The 21218-nt window shown below is 40.8% G+C and overlaps 1 protein-coding gene and 1 long non-coding RNA gene across 4 annotated transcripts in view; one reads left to right on the top strand and one right to left on the bottom strand.

The window, feature by feature from the left end:
* Positions 1–695, bottom strand: part of SLC44A3 (solute carrier family 44 member 3) — a 99847-nt gene extending 99152 nt beyond the window's left edge. The window contains exon 1 of one of the 2 annotated variants that reach the window (XM_072644066.1): positions 403–695. In XM_072644066.1, the coding sequence (XP_072500167.1) occupies positions 403–429 (27 nt within the window). In that variant the 5' untranslated portion in view covers positions 430–695. The remainder of the gene's footprint in view (positions 1–402) is intronic. The other variant, XM_072644067.1, reaches the window with a different exon arrangement.
* Positions 696–5394: 4699 nt separating this feature from the next.
* Positions 5395–19319, top strand: LOC140527259 (uncharacterized). 2 transcript variants are annotated; one of them, XR_011974733.1, is made up of 7 exons: positions 5395–5549; positions 6578–6655; positions 7187–7276; positions 14382–14514; positions 15653–15769; positions 16895–16980; positions 18895–19319. It is a non-coding gene; the product is annotated as an uncharacterized lncRNA (long non-coding RNA). The 2 variants fall into 2 exon arrangements; XR_011974732.1 differs by lacking the exon at positions 5395–5549 and having other exon boundaries at positions 6617–6778.
* The last annotated feature ends 1899 nt before the right edge of the window (positions 19320–21218 follow it).

Genomic DNA, 21218 nt, shown 5'->3' with positions numbered 1-21218 from the left:
TGCAAAAAACTTAAAATGGTATAAAAATTTGAATCTTTATTTTTACTGTTCTTATACCACCTGCTCGCTGCAGCCACACACACCTGGATGCAGCTTTAACTCCATGCCTACGGCCCCATGCCATCCTCAAGGGCAAGAGCTCGGCACCTAATTCCACTCCTACTGCCCACAGGGACTGTCCCTAGGGTATGAAATTCCGGCGGGGGGGGCGGGAATGGGGGAGGAAGCGGTGGAGGGTACCCTACAGGTGGCCAGAAAGTCTGCAGCAGCTGCGACGGCTACGCACCACAGTCCTGCCGGCTGGGGTCACCGCCCCTTTGCCCCTGACCAAGGGATACAGGTGCGGGACCCGATGCCCACCCACTCCCTGCAGTCTCTCCGCGGGCGGGGCACGACGCTTACCAGGTACTCCCCTCTGAAGCACGGCATCCTGCCAACCGGCTGGCCACCCGCCGCTGGGGACTAGGAGCCGGGGCCACCCGCCTATGCCCAGGGAAGGGAGGGGCACGACAGGCGGGCAGCGCTGCCCGCAGGTGGTCTCGGTGGCTGCAGAGGGTGGAGCTGGGCGGGCAGTGCCTCCACGTGGCCAGTGGGGGCCCGCAGGGGCGCGGGCTGCCCAGCGTCCCCAAGGCCAGCGGCCCCACCCCTCGCACCTCTCTCCGCCTCTCCCGAGCTCCGCCTCGGCATCTCCGAGCCCCACCTCCCCTCCTGCCTCCCGGAGCCAGGTGACTTTCCAAGTCTCAAAAGAACCAGGACTAATGTCTGCTCTGCCCCGCGAACTCATGCCTAGGGGGACTGGAGAACTGGGAGGCTCCCTGCCTGCCCTGGACGTTGTGCCTGGGAGCAGCTACAGAAACCCATTTGTTATCCTGGAACTAATGCCGCCGAATGGAACGGGAAGGGTACTGATGTGGATCAGAAGAGATCCGGGTTCCAATCCCCTTCCTTAACACACTTACCTGTTGTGTGACTGTGGGGACGCAGCGTGTTGCACGGGCTGCAGTTTCCTCTGTTGGTAAAGCCAGGAGGTTATATTAGATGACTTGATCCTAAATCATTTGACCTCTGAGTGGCCCAAGCAACTCATTAAAGACTAAATTATCTGCGCGGGCTTAGAGGTTTTCCACACCAGGCAAGTAATTCCCCAACCAATAAGCTCACTGGGAAGGAGCTTTCAATTAACAATAAGTTGTTAAAGTAGGGGCCGTGTGGTGCAGTGAATAGACCGTGAACATTAGAATCAATTTATTATATTAAAACCTTCTGTCTGATTCTTATTAGCTGTGTGACCCTGGGCAAGTCCCTTATCTTCTTTCGCCACGTGTAAAATGGGGAAAATAATAGTACCTACTTCGGAGGTTACTGTGAGATCGAATGAGATAATAAACAATGTCAAGCATTCTATAAATTCCAGGTATTATGACCCTTACTGAATTTTAAATTCTCTGAAGGTAAGAAATAATGCCCTATATGCCACCCATTTGATGGTGGCGTTGCACAAACTGTAATTAATTATGTCAATAATAGTAACAAAAGCATTTAGATAGTATTTTCTATTAAAATATCTCATTTGATCCTCATAACAACCCTAGGAAGTTGGCACTATTATTCTCATTTTACAGATGAGAAAACTGAGGCAGGTAGAAGTTAAATGACTTGACCAGTGACACAGCTGAAAAACATCCTAAAGTCGGCTTGAAGTCAGGTTTGTGTGATTCTGAGTCCAGCACTGTCCACTGCGCCACCTAGCTACTGCAAGCAAGCAGTACCCATCTAAGTGCCTACTATTTGCCAGGCTTCTGTTAGGCACTGGGTATGTACAAAGACAAAGTGAAAACAGTTCCTGCCCGCCCTGCACGGGTTTACATCTCACTTGGGGGGTATAACATGTACCCAGATAAATAAATATGAAACCTTTGCAAAACAATTTGGTGGGGGTTGGGGAAGGAGGCTGAGGGTTGGGGGATTACAAAGGGATTCTTGGAAGAGGTTGCATTTCAGCTGAGCCTTGAAGGGAGTTAGGAATTCTGATGGGGAGAGGAGAGAGAACATTCTTTTTTTTTTATTTTCTTTTTTCTTTTCCACAAACTGAAAAGCAAATCTTTATTCTCTAGAAATAATTGTATTTAATATGATAGCAGGATTTTGGGGGGAGGGGGGTAAAGCATTTGCATTCTTAGCATCCTTAGAATCTTAGCACAGGGCTTGGTACATGGCAAGCACTTAATACATACTTACTGACTGACGTAGCTCCCTGGGAGGGTATAATATCTTAATTATGGAATTGGTACACTGTGCTTTCCCATTTATTATGTTTCAGTTTCACCAAGACTCTATAGGAAAAGCAGAGCAGACCTTGTTAGAAAGGAGCATTGTCTTCCGAAAAGTGGGGCTCAAGAGGGTGTGATCAATAAGGAGAAGATGGGGTAGGAAGTGACTGATGGGGCCACTGTCTGTGACCTTTGAAAATCATAGAAAATGGAGAAGTGCTAATGGCAAGAGATAGATGAATATCCTGACTTTTTTCTTTTTCTTTTCTTTTTTTAAAAGAAAAGGAATAAATTCTTCAAAGTCAGAGACAGTAAGTTTGACTTCATTTTCTGCCAAAGTTCAAAATTCATTTGTCAATCAAGTATTTTTTTAAAATTCAAAGCAAAAACATTTATTGAAATAGGATTGTAAGAAAAGCATCAATAAAGCACTTTCCCCACAAAAGTTAAGGCACTCTCTTCCCCAAATACATGCATGATCAGTAGGAAAAGTGGACATGCGAAGGGAATGCATGTAGCCAAGGTAACCCATGCAGAACTTTGATTTTTCAGGGCTGCTATTATCTTCTGATGATGTAGTATTCCCCTCCTCAGGCTGTTTCTGCTGGGTACTTTCTTTTTTTCTCTCTTCCTTTCCTTCTTTCCTTCCTCCTTCCTTCCTTTCCTCCTTCCATTCTTCCTTCCTTTCCTCCTTTCTTTCTTTCCCTCTTTCTCTCTTTCTTGAAAACAATTTGTTGATGAACAGAAATATATTTTCTCTCCCTCCAACTCCCCACTCCATTAGGAAAAAAGAGAAATACAAATTCCTTGTGAAAAATATGAATAGACAAAGAAAATAAATTCCTTTATTGTCCATGTTTAAAATATACATCTTATTATTCGCCCTGAATCCATCATTTCTGTCCTCCTAGCTAAAACAAAATAAAATTGATGGTTTTCTTACAATCCTATTTCAATAAATGTTTTCATTTTGAATTTAAACAGTAAATAGCATGCTTCGTCACTGGTCCTCTGGTGTCATGGATGATTCTTGTGTTGATCAGGGTTCTGAAAGCTTTCAAAGTTGTTTTTATGGCTCAACAAGTTATGATATATCAATGTGATGAAATACTATGTAATTATAAGTAATGATGAAAGGAATGGTTTTAGAAAAACCTGGGAAGACTTATATGACCTGATGCAAAGTAAAGTGAGCAGGGCCAGGAGAACGATTTATGTAGTAATAGCAATATTATAAAGATAATCAACTGTGGAAGACTTGATAACTGATTAACACAATGACCAACCACAGTTACAAAGTACTTGGGATGAAAAGTGCTATCCACCTTCAGATAGAGAATGAATGGACTCAGAATATGGATTGGAACATTTTTTTTTCTCTTTCTTTCCTTTTCTTGTTTTTTTTTTTTTTTAACATGAGTGATGTGGAAATTTATTTTGAATGATTTCATATTTGTAATAGACTTCATATTTCTTGCCTTTTCTATGGATGGGGGAAAGGTAAGGGGAGGAAGAGAACCTGGAACTGAAAATAAAATAAAATTGAAAAAATCCCCAACAAAGTTGTTTTTGACAAAAAAAAAAAAAGGGAAAATGATAACTGTTGGAGGGATTGTATGAAAACAGGCTCACTGATGCATTGTGGGTGGACATGTAAATAGGTATAACCATTATGAAAAGCAATTTGGAATTATATACACACGTCACCACATCACTAAATAGTGAATGTCCTTTGACCTAAATATAAAACTATTTGACCTTCACCTAAAAGAGATAAAAAAAAAAAAAGGAAAAAAAGTGCTATTCTCCTATATGTTTAGCAGTGTCTGTCACATTATAGGTGATTAATAAATGTTTATGAATTGGTTGATATGTAAAAATATTTATAGCAACTCTTTTTTGTGGTAGGAAAAACACTGTAAACTAAGGGGCTATCCATTAATAGATAAATAGCTGAATAAGTTGTGGTATATGAATGAGAAGTACAATAATATTGTACTATAAGAAATGAGGAAAAAGATGATTTGAAAGAGATTATCAGAAATGACTTGAATGAGCTGATGCAGAGCAAACCAATACAATCAGAGGAACAATTTGTACTCTATTACTACTGTGAAAACGAACAATTTTAAAGACTTTTATAAGCTGATGAAAAATGAAATGAACAAAACCAGGGGAACGACTCATACAATAACAATCCTGGAGATGTTGTTTTTGTTGGCTGTTACTTTGCTGGGTGTGTGGTCTCCAATAGTAGCTGCTCCAACGGCCATGTGGTCTTCTTTGGATGCTGAAAATTATAGACCTGTGGCTATATAATGTTCTTTGCTTTCAGCTTCAGGTTCTGGCTGAAGGCCTTGGCTATGGTGTTCTTGTTTTCTCATATTTCCTTCACCATGCTCTTTCAGTTCAAAGTTCCATGGCTTTTTAATGGTTCTTTTATAAAATAGGGCACCTACCATGTGCCAGACACTGTTAGGCTCTGGCAAAACAAATATGAAAAGTGAACTAAGGCCCTTGTCAAGGAGTTTACATTCTAGATATCAACCAAAGATGCTAACCAGTATCTTTTGGAGAGTCCTCATTGTGCCATCAAAGAGATTTGACATTTTCTGTCTTTTTCCAGCATTTGTTCTTCATTTTCCATCAAAGGCTAAGTTGGTTTCCACTTGACTAACATCATGCTTTCCCTAGGATAAACTGTTCCCTTGAAATCTCATCACCAAGTGGATTGACTTACCTTCTTCCTTTCTTACCTCCCTGATGTTGTCTCTCCGCTCTGATTGGATGCTGGAGTATAGAGCCATAAACTCCTCCTGAAACCTTCCTTTATAGAAGGGTTGGAAACTTCTAGGGAGCTTCACTTTTCATCCATTGCCAGGCTTATTTTCAACTCCACCTGGTACCCCTTGGTTCTCCGCACCTCTCAGATTCCTATAGAAGCAGTCTTCCCCTATTAAATTGTAAGTTCCTTGAAGGTAGGGTTGGTTTTCTTTTTAATTTGTATCCCCAATGCCTAGTATAGTGCCTGGCACATTGCTGTTCAGTAGTTTTATTCAGTCATGACCCATTTTGGGGTTTTCTTGGCAAAAACTCTAGAGTAATTAGCTATTTCCTTCTCCAGTTCATTTGACAGATGAGGAAACTGAGGCAAGCAGGGTTAAGTGACTTGGCCCAGGTCACCCATCTGATGCCAGATTTGAACTCAGGAAGACAAATCTTCCTGACTCTATGCCCAGCAGTCTATCCACTGTGCTACCTAACTGCCATTGGTACATGGTAGGTATCTAAAAAATGTTTATTGAATTGAGAATTGAAGTTTGATAGGATTCTCAGTTTTGTGTCATGAACAATTAAAAAGTTGTTTTTTATACCACAGTGGTTTTCTGATATCCCCCCCCCCTTTCTCTCCACTTAGCGAACCCTCCTTTGCAATGAAAAAAATAGATAAGCAAAACTAACGGAGAGTTTATGTCACATTCTAAACCCAGAGTTTCTCCCCTGCCACTCCAACTTTCCCAATGAGAGATAGGAAGTATGATTTACCAGTAGTTCTCTTGGACACCATCAGCATGTTTAAAAACATTTCTATTTATACCTTTCTACAAGTAATCGATTTCCGACTTAAAGGAAACGGGGCGCATCATTGTAGAACTCCTTGACTGACATGCATCCTTTAATTACCCCCTTTTGGGTTTGATAGTTCAGCCAGGTCTTAAAGTACCTCTATTTTATTTCACTTGGTTTCTTAGATAGATGGAATGAATCAAATAATTTAGCAGAACAAATGATCCTTCCCCACCCCCAATGTCTTCTAGTTTACCAGTGGGCCAATTCTGCCTATTTAGTACTCAAGTTCATACATCAACAGTGTCTAGAATTCCTAGAGACCGAATGAGGAGGTTTAGATTATTGCTTTCTTTTGTTACTAGTATTTCCATTCAACCACAGTTCCCTTTATTTGTGAACAGGACCTGAAACAGTCCCTTGTTTTTTTATTTCTTAACATTTATGCCTGTGAAAGTTTCGTCTTGCATTAATTCAGATTTTGTGGTCTGCATACCCTTTCCTTCAAAAGATCCTGGCAGATATCAGAAGCACAGTTCTGATGGATCACTCAATTGTTTTTCATCCTCAGAGTCCACATCTGCCATTCAATGCCTGTTAATTATTAACTGGAGTCTTGTTCCTCCCTGAAAATAACTTCCTGAGGAAGTGGATTGAGGGTAATCTCTTCAGGTCCATCCTGTTTCCTTTAGAATGCAATTTCTTGAAAGATTTGGGTGATCTGCTCTTTCTTTGCTAAGGTGCTGAGTCCTTAAAGGGGGTGCAGCTGATGGGAATGCAGGATGAGGCCCTGATGGATCACGTGACATCTCCTGAAGGTCTGTGGGACATAGGAGATCCTTGAACAAAGAATAAAGTCTTTCTTTCCAGGAGAAATAAGACCTCAGGGGCAAATACATCTGCGAGACAGAGGTCATTCATTGATTGAAATCCAAGTGAAGGTAGGAATGCTCGATAGCAGACTTTTCCTGGAGGATTAGTTTTAATGATGAGAAGGAAGAGTCCCTTCCAGTTAGTCAGGAGTACAGAAAGAGGCTGGCACCATAGAAAACGAGGGTTTTTGTCTATTTTGTCTGGGGCCATCTGTGGAGCCAGGTCTAAAGAAGCCAGTGCTCAATAGATATTATCACAGGTGACTTTCACCTGTTTGGAACTGATTCTCTACACAGGAATCTACATTTGCATTATCAGGCCGGCCACCACTTGCCTCTGGCATAAACTTGATTTGAAAAGCCAAGTGTTTGATAAATAGAATTGTAATTCTTAGGCTTGGCAGCTGGTAGTAGAGTAAATGATTTCTCAGTCTGGAGTCTCAGGACATGAGTTTGAATTCTGTTTCTACCATTTAGGGTCATGGCTTTAAAAAGGAAGGGAGTCCAAGCCTCTGAGATGCAGAGATTTTAATTGACTTGTCCTGGGTCACACAGCTAGCATCAAAGGTAGGATTTGAACTCCAATTTTCCTAACCTCAAGCTTAGTTTTTGTATCCACTTTGCCAATGATATGACCTTGGGCTCCCAAACAAAAGGTCTGGACTAGGTCTCTTCCCTCTCTAAAATCCCAGTCTGATTCTTGTGCTAAGACTGCCTTGTGAGAATATAGACTTTGGGAAATTTTTTCATTCTCTTGACATGAAATCCCTGCTCAGGAAATCTAAGACTATTTCTGCATAGATATCCCCCACCCCAAGTATGTTAACTCCCTGCTTGTAGCCTCATAGTTCACAAAACTTTAAAAAGAACATTTTACTGAAAGGTTGTATTGAAAGTGGATTTTGGGAAGAACACAACTGCCTCCATTTTGTCCTATATTTGACGCTATTATATTCCTTCTACTTTCTGTGGGATACCTCATGACACAAGTGAATGTACACAATAATCTCCCCCCAATACATTGACAATTATAAAAAAAAACCCTCAGGATTTTGAATAATTTCAGGAACTCACCTCCTTTTTTTTTATCCTGTCTAATAAGGCACTTGGTAGGAGCTTAACAAATGCTAATTAGCTAACTGATGGGTAAAGAAAATAAGTTCCTTTGGTCCAGAGTTAACAGTTATGCTAAAGGATACATTTTTTCCTTTGTAACAATTTTAACATTCTTTTTCTTTTTTTATAAGTACATTAAAGTCCAGATCTTACCCCAAACTCCTTTGTAAGCTCCTGTTGCTGTTTTAAGTTGACGTGACTTAGGAGAACATCTATCATCTATCTATCTATCTATCTATCTATCTATCTATCTATCTATCTATCTATCTATCTATCCATCTCATCTATCAAAAATCTCTTTATCTTTATGTCTATATTTAGATGTTCTCCTCCTGAGCTATCAATTGGTATAAATATCTATCTCTATTTGTCATTCAAACCTCATTCTATACTCCCTACCGCCTGATTTCTCATCCTGCTTGTACCCTTCCACCCTTAAGTTTCATCGGAACTCCACCTGGCCCTTCCCATTATGCCTTCTGGAAAGCCTGTTCCACAGGCAACAAACTTCTCTTCATTTTAAATCTTTTCCTCTCCCACTTCTTCCATTTACTAGCTCTAAGTGAAACTTGGTTTCTGCCTGAAGATATAGCCTCTCTAAATACCCTTTCCAGTCCTAGCTGCCCCTTCACTTATTTTTCTCAGTCACTGATGGAGGTGGGGGAGTTGGAAGGCTCTGCTCCCTGGTGCCATTTCCAGGTTCTCCCCCTTCCTCCATCACTGAGTGACCTCTCTTCCTTTGAAGTTCATGTTATTCATAGCTATTGTGAAGGACCTCTACATCACTCTCCTTTCTTCCTCCACGAGTCTGATATGTGGCTTACAATCTTTCTCTCCTCCAACTCCTGCCCTCATACTAAGGGGCTTCCACATACATATTGATTCTGCCTCAAATACTCTTAACCACCCAGTTTGTCAACATACTCTTCTTCTACAAGCTACTCCTTCATCCAGCAAACCTCATCTACACACAAAGCTGGTCATAGCCTTGTGTATTGTTAATGTCTTTTTAATGGAATTAATGTATTTTTAGTGGAATTTAGTGGAATCTCTCCCATCCATTAATAGGCCCATGTGACTTACTTGAGTCCCATGGAAGTCTGAGTCACATGAGTCTATGGTGGAAGGAGCTTGCTGAATGGATGGAACAGGAAGGGGTAGAGCTGGAGCAGAGCTGAGAGGAAGTAGGCTAGTTAGAACTGAGGGAGAGAGAGGAAGCAGGCAGCTGGCTGTGAGTTTTTGTTTGTGAGAAGGCCTCAGCAGGGGGAAGGCATGGGGATAGTATTGCCCTCTGCATTGTTATCATATGTAGATTTCTTTGTTGCTGTGATGGATTTGGCTTTCTGGTGTCTGAATAAATGTTCTGGTTCTGTCTTCCATGTGGAGAGTCAGTTGTATTTTACAATTCAGAACTATGCTGACATATTCATGGCCACCGTAGGTGCAGTGAATATCAAATTGGCTCTACCTACACCTTGAGGTTGCCATTGTTAACCTGAAAACTTGGTTAGAGAAAAGGCAACAGGCTAAATGCAAGCATTTTATGATTTAATTAATTAATCAATTCCCCATAAAGAAAACAGTTACATAGCGCTATGGAGCCAGGATCAGAACTGGCTGCCTTCATACAGAAATTGACTGTCTTAAGTACATTTTGCCATGAGGAAGGAGTTCTCTTAGATAAACACATTGTAAACAAAGTGGCGTCAGTTGGGTTTTATGATCCCAAGCTATGGGCATCTTCTTTCTGTAGTATATCTCTGTGATTTAAGATAAGGAAAAGGTCCCATCACCCAGATAACAGACATCCTGTCCTAAACAGGCCTTTGAAGTTGTTATCTTAACAGAGTTTGACAAAAGCTGAAGTCATACCCCAAAGTATTTGTTTTTTTCTCTTAACCCTAGGATGCTAGAAGAAGGGTCTGATAAGGAAGTCCCATTTGCCCATCAAAAGGCATCCTCTAAACAAAGGAGACTATTAGGTCCAGGCTCTTCTTAATTCAAACTTTGGCCCTTATTAAAGTCTAAAATTTATATTAAATATTATCACCATCATCCACTAATATACCACTTCTACGTACAAGAATTCTGAAATCCTCTTATCTGACCATACTCTATTGGCTTTTCACCTCTCCCTCAGCCTCTCCTTACATAATCCAGTTTTCATCCTCACTGTAACCTTCAATCCCTTGACCCCTCAATTCTCTCCCAGATCATTTCCCCTGCCACTCTCCCTTCTTCTTCCCATGTTTATTCTTTGGTGAACCAGTTCAACCCTATAGTCTCTGTTTTCTTCTCTTGAATCCCTAGCCCCCTTTATCATATTGCCAAACCTCCACATTTGAATCACTCGCACCATTTATTACCTTTACTCTTACACATGTACTGATGAAAAAAAAGTAGAGAAAAATCACATAATTGAGTCTACTACAAATTTATGTTATGTAACTTCAACTGGGTCCTTGATGCTGCTGGGCAGTCCTACTATACCTCCCTTATCAACTCACTATCCAGATCTCCACACTGTTAAACATCCCATAGTTTCCTCTCTCTCTACCCTCTCAGCTGAGAACCTTGTTTCATATTTTATAGAAAAAAATTGAGGCCATTCACTATGAGCTCTGTCTTCTTCATTTTCTGTCACTGCCATTTTCTCCTTTTTCATCCTTGACTCACATGATGAAGTGGCTTTATGTCTTACCAAGTCTTAACCTCTGTACTTGTTCAAGGGATCCCATTCCATATATCCCCAACAGATTTCCCTGCCCTGTCATCCCCATTCCTTCATTTATTTTCAGTCTCCTCCTGTCTACTGGCTCATTTTCTACTGCCTACAAACATGCCCTTGTCTTTCAATCCTCACTTGATCCTTCTGTCCCTGCTAAATATTCTCCTCTTTCTCTTCTGCCCTTTGTAGCTAAACTCTTCAAAAAGGCCATTTATAATAGTTGCCTCTATTTTCTCTCCTCTCATTCTCTTCTTAACCCTTGCAGTCTTCTTTCTGAGCCTATCATTCCACTGAAACTACTCTTTCCATAGTTACTGATGATCTCTCAGTTGTCAAATCCATTGGTTTTTATTTTCTCAGTCCTCATTCTCCTTGACCTCTCTGTAGCCTCTGACATTGTTGACCACATTCTCCTCTTTGATGCTCTGTTCTCTCTAGGTTAAGGGATACCACTCTCTCCTGGTTCTCCTTCTACCTCTCTGACTATTTCTCCTGTCTCCTTTGCTGGATCCTCTTCCAGATTATGCCCTCTCACCATAAGTATTCCTTAGAGTTCTGTCCTGAGTCTTTTCTTTTCTCTCTTTGTGTTTTTTCATTTGGTCATCTCATCTCAGCTGCCATGGATTTAATTACCATCTCAATGCTGATGATTCTCAGATCTTATCCCACCTCAATCCCTCTAATGACCTCTAGTCTTGCATCTCCAACTGCCTTTCAGACATCTCAAACTGGATGTCCAGTAGACGTCTTAAACTCAATATGTCCAGAATGGAACTCATTTATCTTTCTCCCTAAACCCTTCCCTTCCTTCCCCCCACCTCTTGCCTCCTTATCTTCCCTAGTTTGTAGAGGGCAACACCATCCTCCTAGTTCATCGTGCTCATAATCTAGGAGTCATCCTCCTTACTCTATCTCATCTCTCATATCCAATCTGTTGCCAAGGCCTGTAGATTTTACCTTTGCATCATCTCTTGAATATAGCCCTTTCTTTCCTCTCAAACTGCCACCACTCTAGTGCAGGCCCTCATCATCTCCCGCCTTGATGATTGCAATAGCCTGCTGGTGGGTCTGCTTGCCTCAGCTGTCTCCCCACTCCATTCCATCCTCCATTTAGCCACTAAAGTGATTTTCCTAAAGTTACCCTCTACGCCCTTCCCCAATAAATTTCATTGGCTCCCTGTTGTCTGCAGGATCAAATAGAAATGCTGTTTGGCATTCAAAATCCTTTATAACCTAGCCCCCTTTTACCTTTCTAGTCCTTTTATACCTTCCTTGTTCCCCCCCTGCCCTCCCCCTCCCATGTGCTATTCTGTCCAATGACACTGGCCTTCTACCTATTCCATGGAAAAATGCTTTATCTGTTGGCTACAGGCATTCTGTCTGGGTACCCTTCATTCCTGGAATGTTCTTGCTCCTCTGCTTAACCTACTGACCTCCCTGGCTTCCTTTAAGTCCCAACTAAAGTCCCATTTTCTACAGAAAGCCTTTCCCTACACCTTTTAATTCCAGTACTTTGTCACTGTTGATTATTTCCTATATATCTTGTACGTGGCTTACTTTTTAAAAATTTGCTTGCACATTGTCTCCTCTGTTAGATTGAGGGCAAGGACTATCTTTTGATTCTTTTATATCCCCAGGCCTTAGCATGGTATCTAACTCATAGTAGGTACTTAATGTTTGTGTGTTTGTATGTGCGTGTGTGTGATCTGTGGAATTGATCACTTATTAATGCTATGTGTCACACTCTTGAATGAAAAAAAAAACTGCAGTGTACCAGTCGGGGCATTTTGTATTCTTTGCTGACTTATTCATGCAGTGGCTAGCAAGGACCTTGAACATACTTGCAACAGCTGAATAAAACAAAATGGAGGTCATATCAGAACCTCAACCTCAGTTTCCTTATTTGTAATGTCAAATTGGATTAGATGAGCTAGGAGATCTTTTCCAGCTCTAAGACTGTGATCCCAACAGTTCCTGGAAAATACATACAATCTTCAGTGAGCTACTCTCTCCCAAAAATGATGCATAGCTCTTGGTTACTTACAGTCAACAAGACAAATCATTTTCACTATTGATCGCAGCAATAGGTGTTGCAGCACCCCTGCAGCAAGCATTGTTTTTCCTTTTTCTTTAGGACTCCTCCTCTAGTTCTCCAAGTTCCCAGCAGGGGCATCAGGTGGTTCCTTCTGCTATTCCATTTGAGATTCCATTGGGTGCTTGCTGGTTCCTAGCTGAATCCTGCCCCAGAATAAGACTCTCTGTGTCATCATATGCAGTGTTTACAACCATAGATGGGAATGACCCCAGAGTTTACCTCCTGTAGTGGGAGACAGTTATCCCCAAGTCACAACTGTAGTGATGCAATGCTAGCCCAGGGATCCTCTTCTCCTGAGGTTATTTTCCTTGGCAGCTCCTCTTTTGGACCTCTGCCCTCACTTCCCCAGGAAGGCAGATCCTGCAACGTTTGTCTTTAAGAGAATCTCAGGCGCAAATGACAGATTTAGAAATGATGATGACAAATCTTGATATCACCTATCAATTTATCTCTTTTCTATCTCTCCATCTCCCTCCTTCCTCCCTTTTTTCCTTCCTTCCTCCCTCCCTCCCTTCCTCCTTTCTTCCCTTCCTCCCTTCCTTCCTCCCTTCCTTTCTTCCTTCTCTCTCTCCTCTTCCCCCCAGGGATTAACAAAACATCCTGATTTTTCCTCTTTATCTTTCCTAAGTACTGGGCTATGGGTGGGATTATTCAAATAACTCTAGGCTGTTATCAACCACACCTAAGGTGGGGGAAGCCATATATATGCAACCAGTTTTGGCACATGCATTCCCTCTGGCCACACCACTCCTAGGGTGGGGTGGTGGAAAGGGAAAGAAAAGTAAATCTCCATACTGGCTATGCAAGTTTTTTAATAGGCAGGTTCAACAACTCAACAAACATTTATTCAATACCTTCTATAGACTGGGCACTGTGCTGCTTTCTGAGGGTACCAAGATGGATAGTGTAGTCCCTGCCCTCAAGAAGTTTATAATCTATTGGGGGGGGGGGAGAATACATTATATACACAGATATGTATGATATACTAAAGAACATGATATGATAAAGGGCATAATAACTAGTGATAATGTTTAATATAAAATTTTGGAATAATCTCTTTGTTCTCTCTGAAGCAAACTCAGAGAATGCCTCTTCCTATGTCAGCAAAAGCCAGCCAAAGCTGACTCTACACTCCTTGGGAGACCTTTAACCTTTGACATATCTTGAATAATGGGACTTTCCTTTGTATCTTATTATCTATAGACACATACTATGTTATGGCATATTAATGGTAAAGAAAAAATAGGCGTCCTGGGTTTCTATTGAATATTGTTTGCCCTTTCCTGTGTCAGTTACCTGTTTGGGGCAGGAAGCCTGCCACTTGCTAGTGATGGGATTTCCTTCCTTCCTTACCACCTGAGACATATGTTTACCCAGCTTGGAATCTCAACATTTGACTGACATTGCTTTGTTAATTGTCCTGTCTTACTGAATTTATGATTTGCTTAATTAGGAGAGTTTCTTTCTCACAGCAAAATGTACTTAAGACAGATGTTTTCTGTACTAGGTAGTCAGTCACCTCTGACTCCATAGCGCTATGTAACTGTTTTCTTTATGGGGAATTGATCAATTAATTAATTAAATCATAAAATGTATGCATTCAGCCTGTTGCCTTTTCTCTAACCAAGTTTTCAGGTCAACACTAGCATGTGTTATAGCAAGGTACTTCACAAATATATCATTTGATCCTCACAATAACCCTGGGAGGTGCTATTATTATCTCTGTTTTACAGATGAGGAAACTGAGCAAACAAATTAAGCGACTTGCCCAGCATCACAAAGTTAGCGTCTGAGGACAAATCTGATCTGACTCCAGGTCCAGCACTGTAACCACTGTGTCGTCCAGCTGCCTGCAGATATAACACTGTAAGAAAACTTGGGGATAGAGAGAACCTTATCAGTGTGGGGATCAGGAAAGCCATATATAAGACACTTAAAGAAGCTGAGCCTTAAAGGAAGAAAAGGATTTCAGCAGGTGGAGATGAGGGTGGAGAACATATTTCTCAGGCAGAGAGGATTACCTGCATGAATAGACAGAAGGAATTGACAGCAGGCTTCAATCAAGGACTTTCCCTTATATACAAATGGCTACAACTCCCATATGAACTCCAAGGGATTGTAATAAAATCTCCCTTAATTCCTTCTTCCCCCGAATGGGAACAGATTTAGCGAAGACTTCTCAGGGGTATGAGACATCTCCCTAGAGTAGAAGAGACCTCAGGCCCAGGTTTCGATTCCTCCAGGGTCAGGTGATTTCCATATAAGGCTATACAGTGCATTAAGATCAATGATTAGCTATGGTTCACTAACTCCTCAATACCTAATTTGTATATGCGCACGCAGTCTGCAGCCCGCAGCCCTCACTCTGGTCAGCCTGATTTGTATAAGTTCTCAATGCCCAATTTGCATGAGTTGTCAATGCTGCATTTGCATATGTCTTCAATGCCTAATTTGCATATGATGACAAATCATCTGCAAATATGATGAAATGTGGTGTATTTTCGTGGGAGTGGAAAATTTGAACCTGGTTTCAAAAGGGATTGGTTAGATTTTGTGCCTAGAATGCAAGACTGTGCTTCTCAGCCAATGAGAATAATGGTCAGCTGTAGGAGGGGGATTTCTGCGTCAGGGTCTATATAAATTGCCATTCTGCTTCTGTAAGGTGCCTCTGACACCCGCTTCTTGAGAACCGAATAAAAGAGATTTTTTGTTTTCACTTTGAGACCCCTCTGAGCAGTCAATTTGAGTAAAGGGGGGGTCATGCTATCCCACACACCCCTCCAACCCCACCCCACACAATTAATAGAGCAGAAACAGGACAGTTACTTCAAGAGTGATAAGAGGGTTCAGTGTCACCTACCTCATGGAGTTCTGCAAAAGTTAGGAAGCCTCAAATCTTTTATTTTTATTTTTTTCAATTTGATTGCTTATGTATTTTAAAGATTCATTTAAAAATATTTGTGTTCTAAATTCTCTCATTCACTTTCACCCCATTGTGGTCTAGGGGCCTTGGGAACCCAAAATACAAGGGTATAAGACATGGGTCTGCCTGGAAAGAATTCAACCACCCAACCCTTCTTTCAGTTGGAGACAAGGTTTATTATGTTGCCAGTAGAAGCAGGTGAGATTTTAAGAATCTGTGCAATTGATTAGGGTAATATTGATATTTTATTTAGGACTGTGAGAAGATCTGGATAGAACTAAGGAGCGGCAAGTAACCTGGGGTGGGCCAGGTGCAGAAAATGGAGGGAGTTAAGTGGTAGGAGAACCCCAGTGAAAGCACAATTTAAAGGAGTATTGACTGAGATTGGCCTGGTGTTTGGTGCCAGAGATCTGGGTTCAGGGGCTTTGGAGTCCAGGTCCCAAATACATGGTCTTTTCCTTGTAGGGGTTTAGCACAAATCCCATCCCCATCAACCTCTCCCCAAATTATTGAGAAAGCAAGAAACATCATTTCAATTATACATGTGAAATCATGCAAAGTACATTTCCATATTAGCCATTTTGAAAAAAAAAGCAAGAAAAATGTGGAAAAAAAGTGAAAAAATTATGCTTTATTCTGAACTCAGACCCCACCAGTTTTCTCTCTGGAGGTGGATAGCATTTTTCATTACAAATCTGGAATTGTTTTGGATCTGAGAATAGCCAAGTCATTCGCAGTTAATCATTGTACAATATCACTGTTATTGTGTACAATGTTCTCTTGGCTCTGCTCACTTCACTTTGCATCAGGTCATATAAGTCTTTCCAGGTTTTTCTGAAACCATCCTGCTCATCATTTCTTATAGCATTCCATCACAGCCATATACTACAGGTTGTTCAGTCATTCTCCAATTGATTGGCATCCCTTCAATTTCTGACTCTTTGATACCAAAAAAAAAAAAAAAGAGCTACTGTAAACATTTTTGTACATATAGGTCTTTTTTCTTTTTCTTTGAAAAAAAGACCAAGTAGTGGTAATCCTGGGTTGAAGGATATGTACAATTTTATAGCTCTTTGGTCTTAATTCTAAATTGCTCTCCACAACAGTGGCATCAGTTCACAACTCCACCAACAGTGAGTGCATTAGTGTCCCAATTTTTCCACATTCCCTCCAAAATTTGTCATTTTCCTTTTCTGTCATGCTAGCCAGTCTTATAGGTGTGATACCTCAGATGTGTTTTAATTTGCACTTCTGTAATCAATAGTGATATAGAGCATTTTTTCATATGACTACAGATAGCTTGTATTTCTTCTTCTTTTGAAGAATTTCTTAGCTTACGGAGACAACATGGTGGAGTGGAAAGGAGCTGGAATTGGAGCCGGATTTGGGTTCAAATACCTCTCAGTGTGGTAGGTGGTCCTCTAAGACCTGAAAGTGCTAAATTGCATTTGGTAGGGGAGTCCCTTTCCTGGAGCCCCTTATATCAGTGAAATCACAGTTCTTGTCCAGAATAAATAAGTCCCCTGAATATGATTTAAATCCTTTGAGGGGAAAAATGATAAAAGAATGTCTTTAGATCCCTAAAACCTTGCACGTAATAGGAACTGGCACAGTAGATAGAGCACTGGACCTGGAGTCAGGAAGACCTGCATTCACATTCAGCCTTATACTTACCAGTTCTGCGACCTGGGGCAAGTCACTTAACCACCGTCTGCCTCAGTTTCCTCATCTGTAAAACGGGGATTATAATAGTACTTACCACCAAGGTGGTTGTAAGGATCAATGAGAAAATAATTGTAAAGTGCTTAGCACAGTGCCTGGAACATAGTAGGTGCTATGTAAATGTTAGTTATCATTCTTATTTAGTGTTTATTGGATCGAATTGAAAGCTCTGTAACTGAACAAGAGTGGAGAAACTTGTGTGTTTGTAGGGAAATAAGTGTTGTCCCCAATGTTTGTTTGATTTACAGAAGCAAGCTTGAACAGGAAGGATAAAATAATTTGGGTGAGTTTGTTAGGACTTGTCCTGTGTTTGAAAGTGGAGCCCTAACCAGTAGTTCTGGTGTCTGGGGCAACCAGCACCAACCAAAGCAAGCAGTGATAACGGTGATGATAGTATTTACACATCATTTTTGGTTTTACAAAGTATATTATATCATTTGATCCTAAAATGAAATAAGTCCTAAGATCAACTTTGTAATTCAAGATGTGATAATAATCCAAAAAATAATTAGGGCAAATTCAGTTGTGTGGGAGGGAGAATTAGTTATCATCTTTATGTAGGTAGTAGAATCTCAGAGTCAGAAGGGTCTTTTAGTACAATCCATGCAACTTAAAGGACCTTAAAACCAGGTCCCAAGTTACCTTCCCAGTTTAATTACTTCCCTTCACACAATCACACTGATTCAGTAAGACTGGCTTTCTTAATGTTTTTCACATACAATACTGCCCCACTTTCTGGAATTTACTCCCTTATCACCCATGTCTCTTAGGAACCTCTAATTCCTTTAAAACTCAGCTGAAGGGCCACATTCTGTAGGAATCTTTTCCTGATCCCCATAGTTGCTAGGACCTTCCCCTCCAAATTAAAATGCATTTATTTTATGAGTGCACATACACACAAGTTGCCTCTTCCAATAGAAAAGAATATAAGCTCCTTGAAGGTAGGGACTAATTCACTTTTGTTTTTGTATCTCCAGCACCTAAAAGAATTGCTTGAGGATTGATGCAATTGAATAATTTTCCTAGGACTTCATTTTTCATGATGCTTCTGTCCCAGAGAGCATTGTTCGTTGACACTGCCAGAGATATCAATGAGACTTTTCCTCTTAGCCTGGGAGCATCATTACTATTTTTGGCTGCTAGGTGGCAGTATGACAGAGCTGCACTTGGAGTCAGTAACAATGAGACTCAGATCCTACCTCAGATCCAGTTGTGTGACTTTCAACAAGTCACTTTACCTCATCTGTAAAATGGGGATAATAATAATAATAGTATTTACCTCACAGGATTGTTGTGAGGATCAAATGAGACTATCTATCTATCTATGTGTGTGTGTGTATATTTATATGTATATATATATATATATATATATATATAGTGTGTGTGAATATGTGTATAAATTTACAAATATTAGCATGCTGTGAAACTGTTACCATTATTATCATTATTACTTATCTTCCCTGCTGGGTACCGTTTCTGTTACTGTTTGCTGAAGGAGGAGGCTGGTCCATCTAGAAAACAAGGAGGGAAGGAGAAGCCTTGGGAAAGGTATTGTTCAATTGTTTTCAGTCATGTCTGATTCTTTGCCACCTCATTTGCAGATTTCTTGGCAGAGATACTGGAGTGGTTTGCCATTTCTGTCTCCAGTTCATTTTATAGAAGAGGAAACTGAGGCAAACAGGGTTAAGTGACTTGCCCAGGATCACACAACTAGTCAGTGTCTGAGGCTGGATTTGAACTTGGGACTCCAGGCCAGGCACTCTGTTCATTGGACTTCTTTATCAGAAGGAGGCAAAAGGAGGAAAGGAACAGGCTGCAGTCTGTTGTCTCCATAGGCCCCTGGAACCCAAACTCCCTTTTCCCAGCTACTCAACCAGTGTCTGAGTTCACCTTCTTCTATAGTCTGATAAAGGAGTGCCTATGTCAAATGTTTGTGCCTTCTCCATTTTCTGCCCTAGGAAAAAAGCACTCGTTGCCCTATTTTAGCTACTTGGAAAAATGAACATTTTTTAAAAAAGAAAAAAAACTTTCAAAAAACAAAAAAAAACCCCAAAAAGCATCGCTGTCCCTGCCCAGTGATGCCTCCCCCTGTGCCTGAGTAGGTCCCTCCCTTGCAGCAAAGAAATTTTAGTTAAACAATACCTTACACTTAGGCTGCTTTGGAAGGCAGTAAGCTGCCCTTGGACGTTTTCAGGAAGAAGCTAGAGGACCACTTGTCTGGAATGTTGAAGAGCAGATTCTTTTTTTGGCTATAGGTGAGTTAGATGGCTGCTGGGGTCACTTCTACCTTTAAAATTCTGATTCTGAAAACCCACCTACTCACTGGCCATGAGCGACTATGTAAGCCTCCATCCATGTCCGCAATCAGCTTCCTCCTTGCCAAGAAGAGGGAGGTATGCTTTCCTACCAGTTCTGTGGAATTAACATTGGAGAGTTTTGATCAGAGTTCTGATGATTTTGTAGATGTTATCCTTTATGTTACTGTTGCCATTGTGTACATTGTTCACTTGACTCTGTTTTCTTCATTTTGCATCAGTTCATAAAAGTCTTCCCAAATTTCCATGTCTTAATAACATTTGTCATGTTTTGTAATACAATAGTATTTCAATGTATTCACATTTCACAGTTTGTTCATCCCTTTCCCAACTGTTGGGCAGCTAGGTAGCATAGCGGATAGAGTGCCAGGCCTGGAGTCAGGAAAACTTGAGTTCAAATCCAGCCTCAGACATTTACTAGCTGTGAGACCCTGGGCAAATCATTTGTTTGCCTCAGTTTCCCATCTGTGAGATGAACTGGAGAAGGAAATGGCAAACCACTCCAGTATCTCTTCCAAGAAAACCCCAAATAGGGTCACAGAGTCAGATATAGCTGAAAAAAATGGCTGAATTGACTTCCTAGCTGTTAGGTACCTACTTTATTTCCAGTTTTATGCTACTGCAAAAGTATGGCTATTGATATGTTTGCACATGTGGGACTTTGCCTTCTGTTCTTGACCTCCCTGTAGTACATGCTCAGGAAACATATAATTGGGTCCAAGGGTACAAACTGTTGAATAACTCTTCCAGTATGGCTCCATCTTGTTTTTCCAGGGTGATTGATCCAATTCTTGCCTCTCCTAACAAGGTATCAGTGTTCCAAATGCCCACAGCTTTTTGGAGGTTCTTTTTTTCCCTCCATCTTGAAAATAGAAGAGGGATTGTCTGCTTGAACATGTAGCATGTAGAAGCTGGCATTTAGTGAATGCATTCTGAAGTTGCAGTATACTTTAAATCCAGCCCCAAAAGAGTCTGCAACATAAAGTCTAAATTAGCTCAGAGAGTAAACAGCGCATTCACATTTGACCATGAAATTGGCTGCATTGTATGGAAAAGGATCATAGCATCATGTAGCTATTGCTGGAAGGGATAGCCATCTAGGCCAGCTCCTTTTTATAGGTGACGAAAATGAGGCAGACAGAATGAGGTACCCCTTGCCCTGGGTCACACAGCCAATAAATGTTGATGGGATTTTTTCAGACCTATTGAAATGGACTATACAGCTGATAGGACTGAACAGGACACAATTATCTTGGTCACAAAGTGGAGACTTAACATAAAAATGAAACATTAAAAACTATCCTCTAATATTCCTTGTCCCTGAAGAATAATGGTCATGATTGGACAAAGTAATGTCAACAGTTAAAATATGGTAGGCTAGAAAGAGAATAGTTCTGAATTCTACTCTGTGCCTAGAAATCAGCTTTTCAGAATCTCTTAGGCGTCAGTTTTGCTAAACATTCTTTGATTGCTGGCTGGTGTTCAAAGCTTAACGCTCCACTCATGTTGGAAATAAATCAGACAGCATTAATTTATATGTGGCACAAAGGATTCCTGAAGTGGTGATGTAGTTAATAAAAATATAAAGACATTAAACATATGTAACCACA

Source organism: Notamacropus eugenii, chromosome 2 (genome assembly GCF_028372415.1).
Source record: "Notamacropus eugenii isolate mMacEug1 chromosome 2, mMacEug1.pri_v2, whole genome shotgun sequence".
Taxonomy (NCBI): Eukaryota; Metazoa; Chordata; class Mammalia; order Diprotodontia; family Macropodidae; genus Notamacropus; species Notamacropus eugenii.
This window is presented reverse-complemented; position numbering and strand designations above follow the sequence as displayed.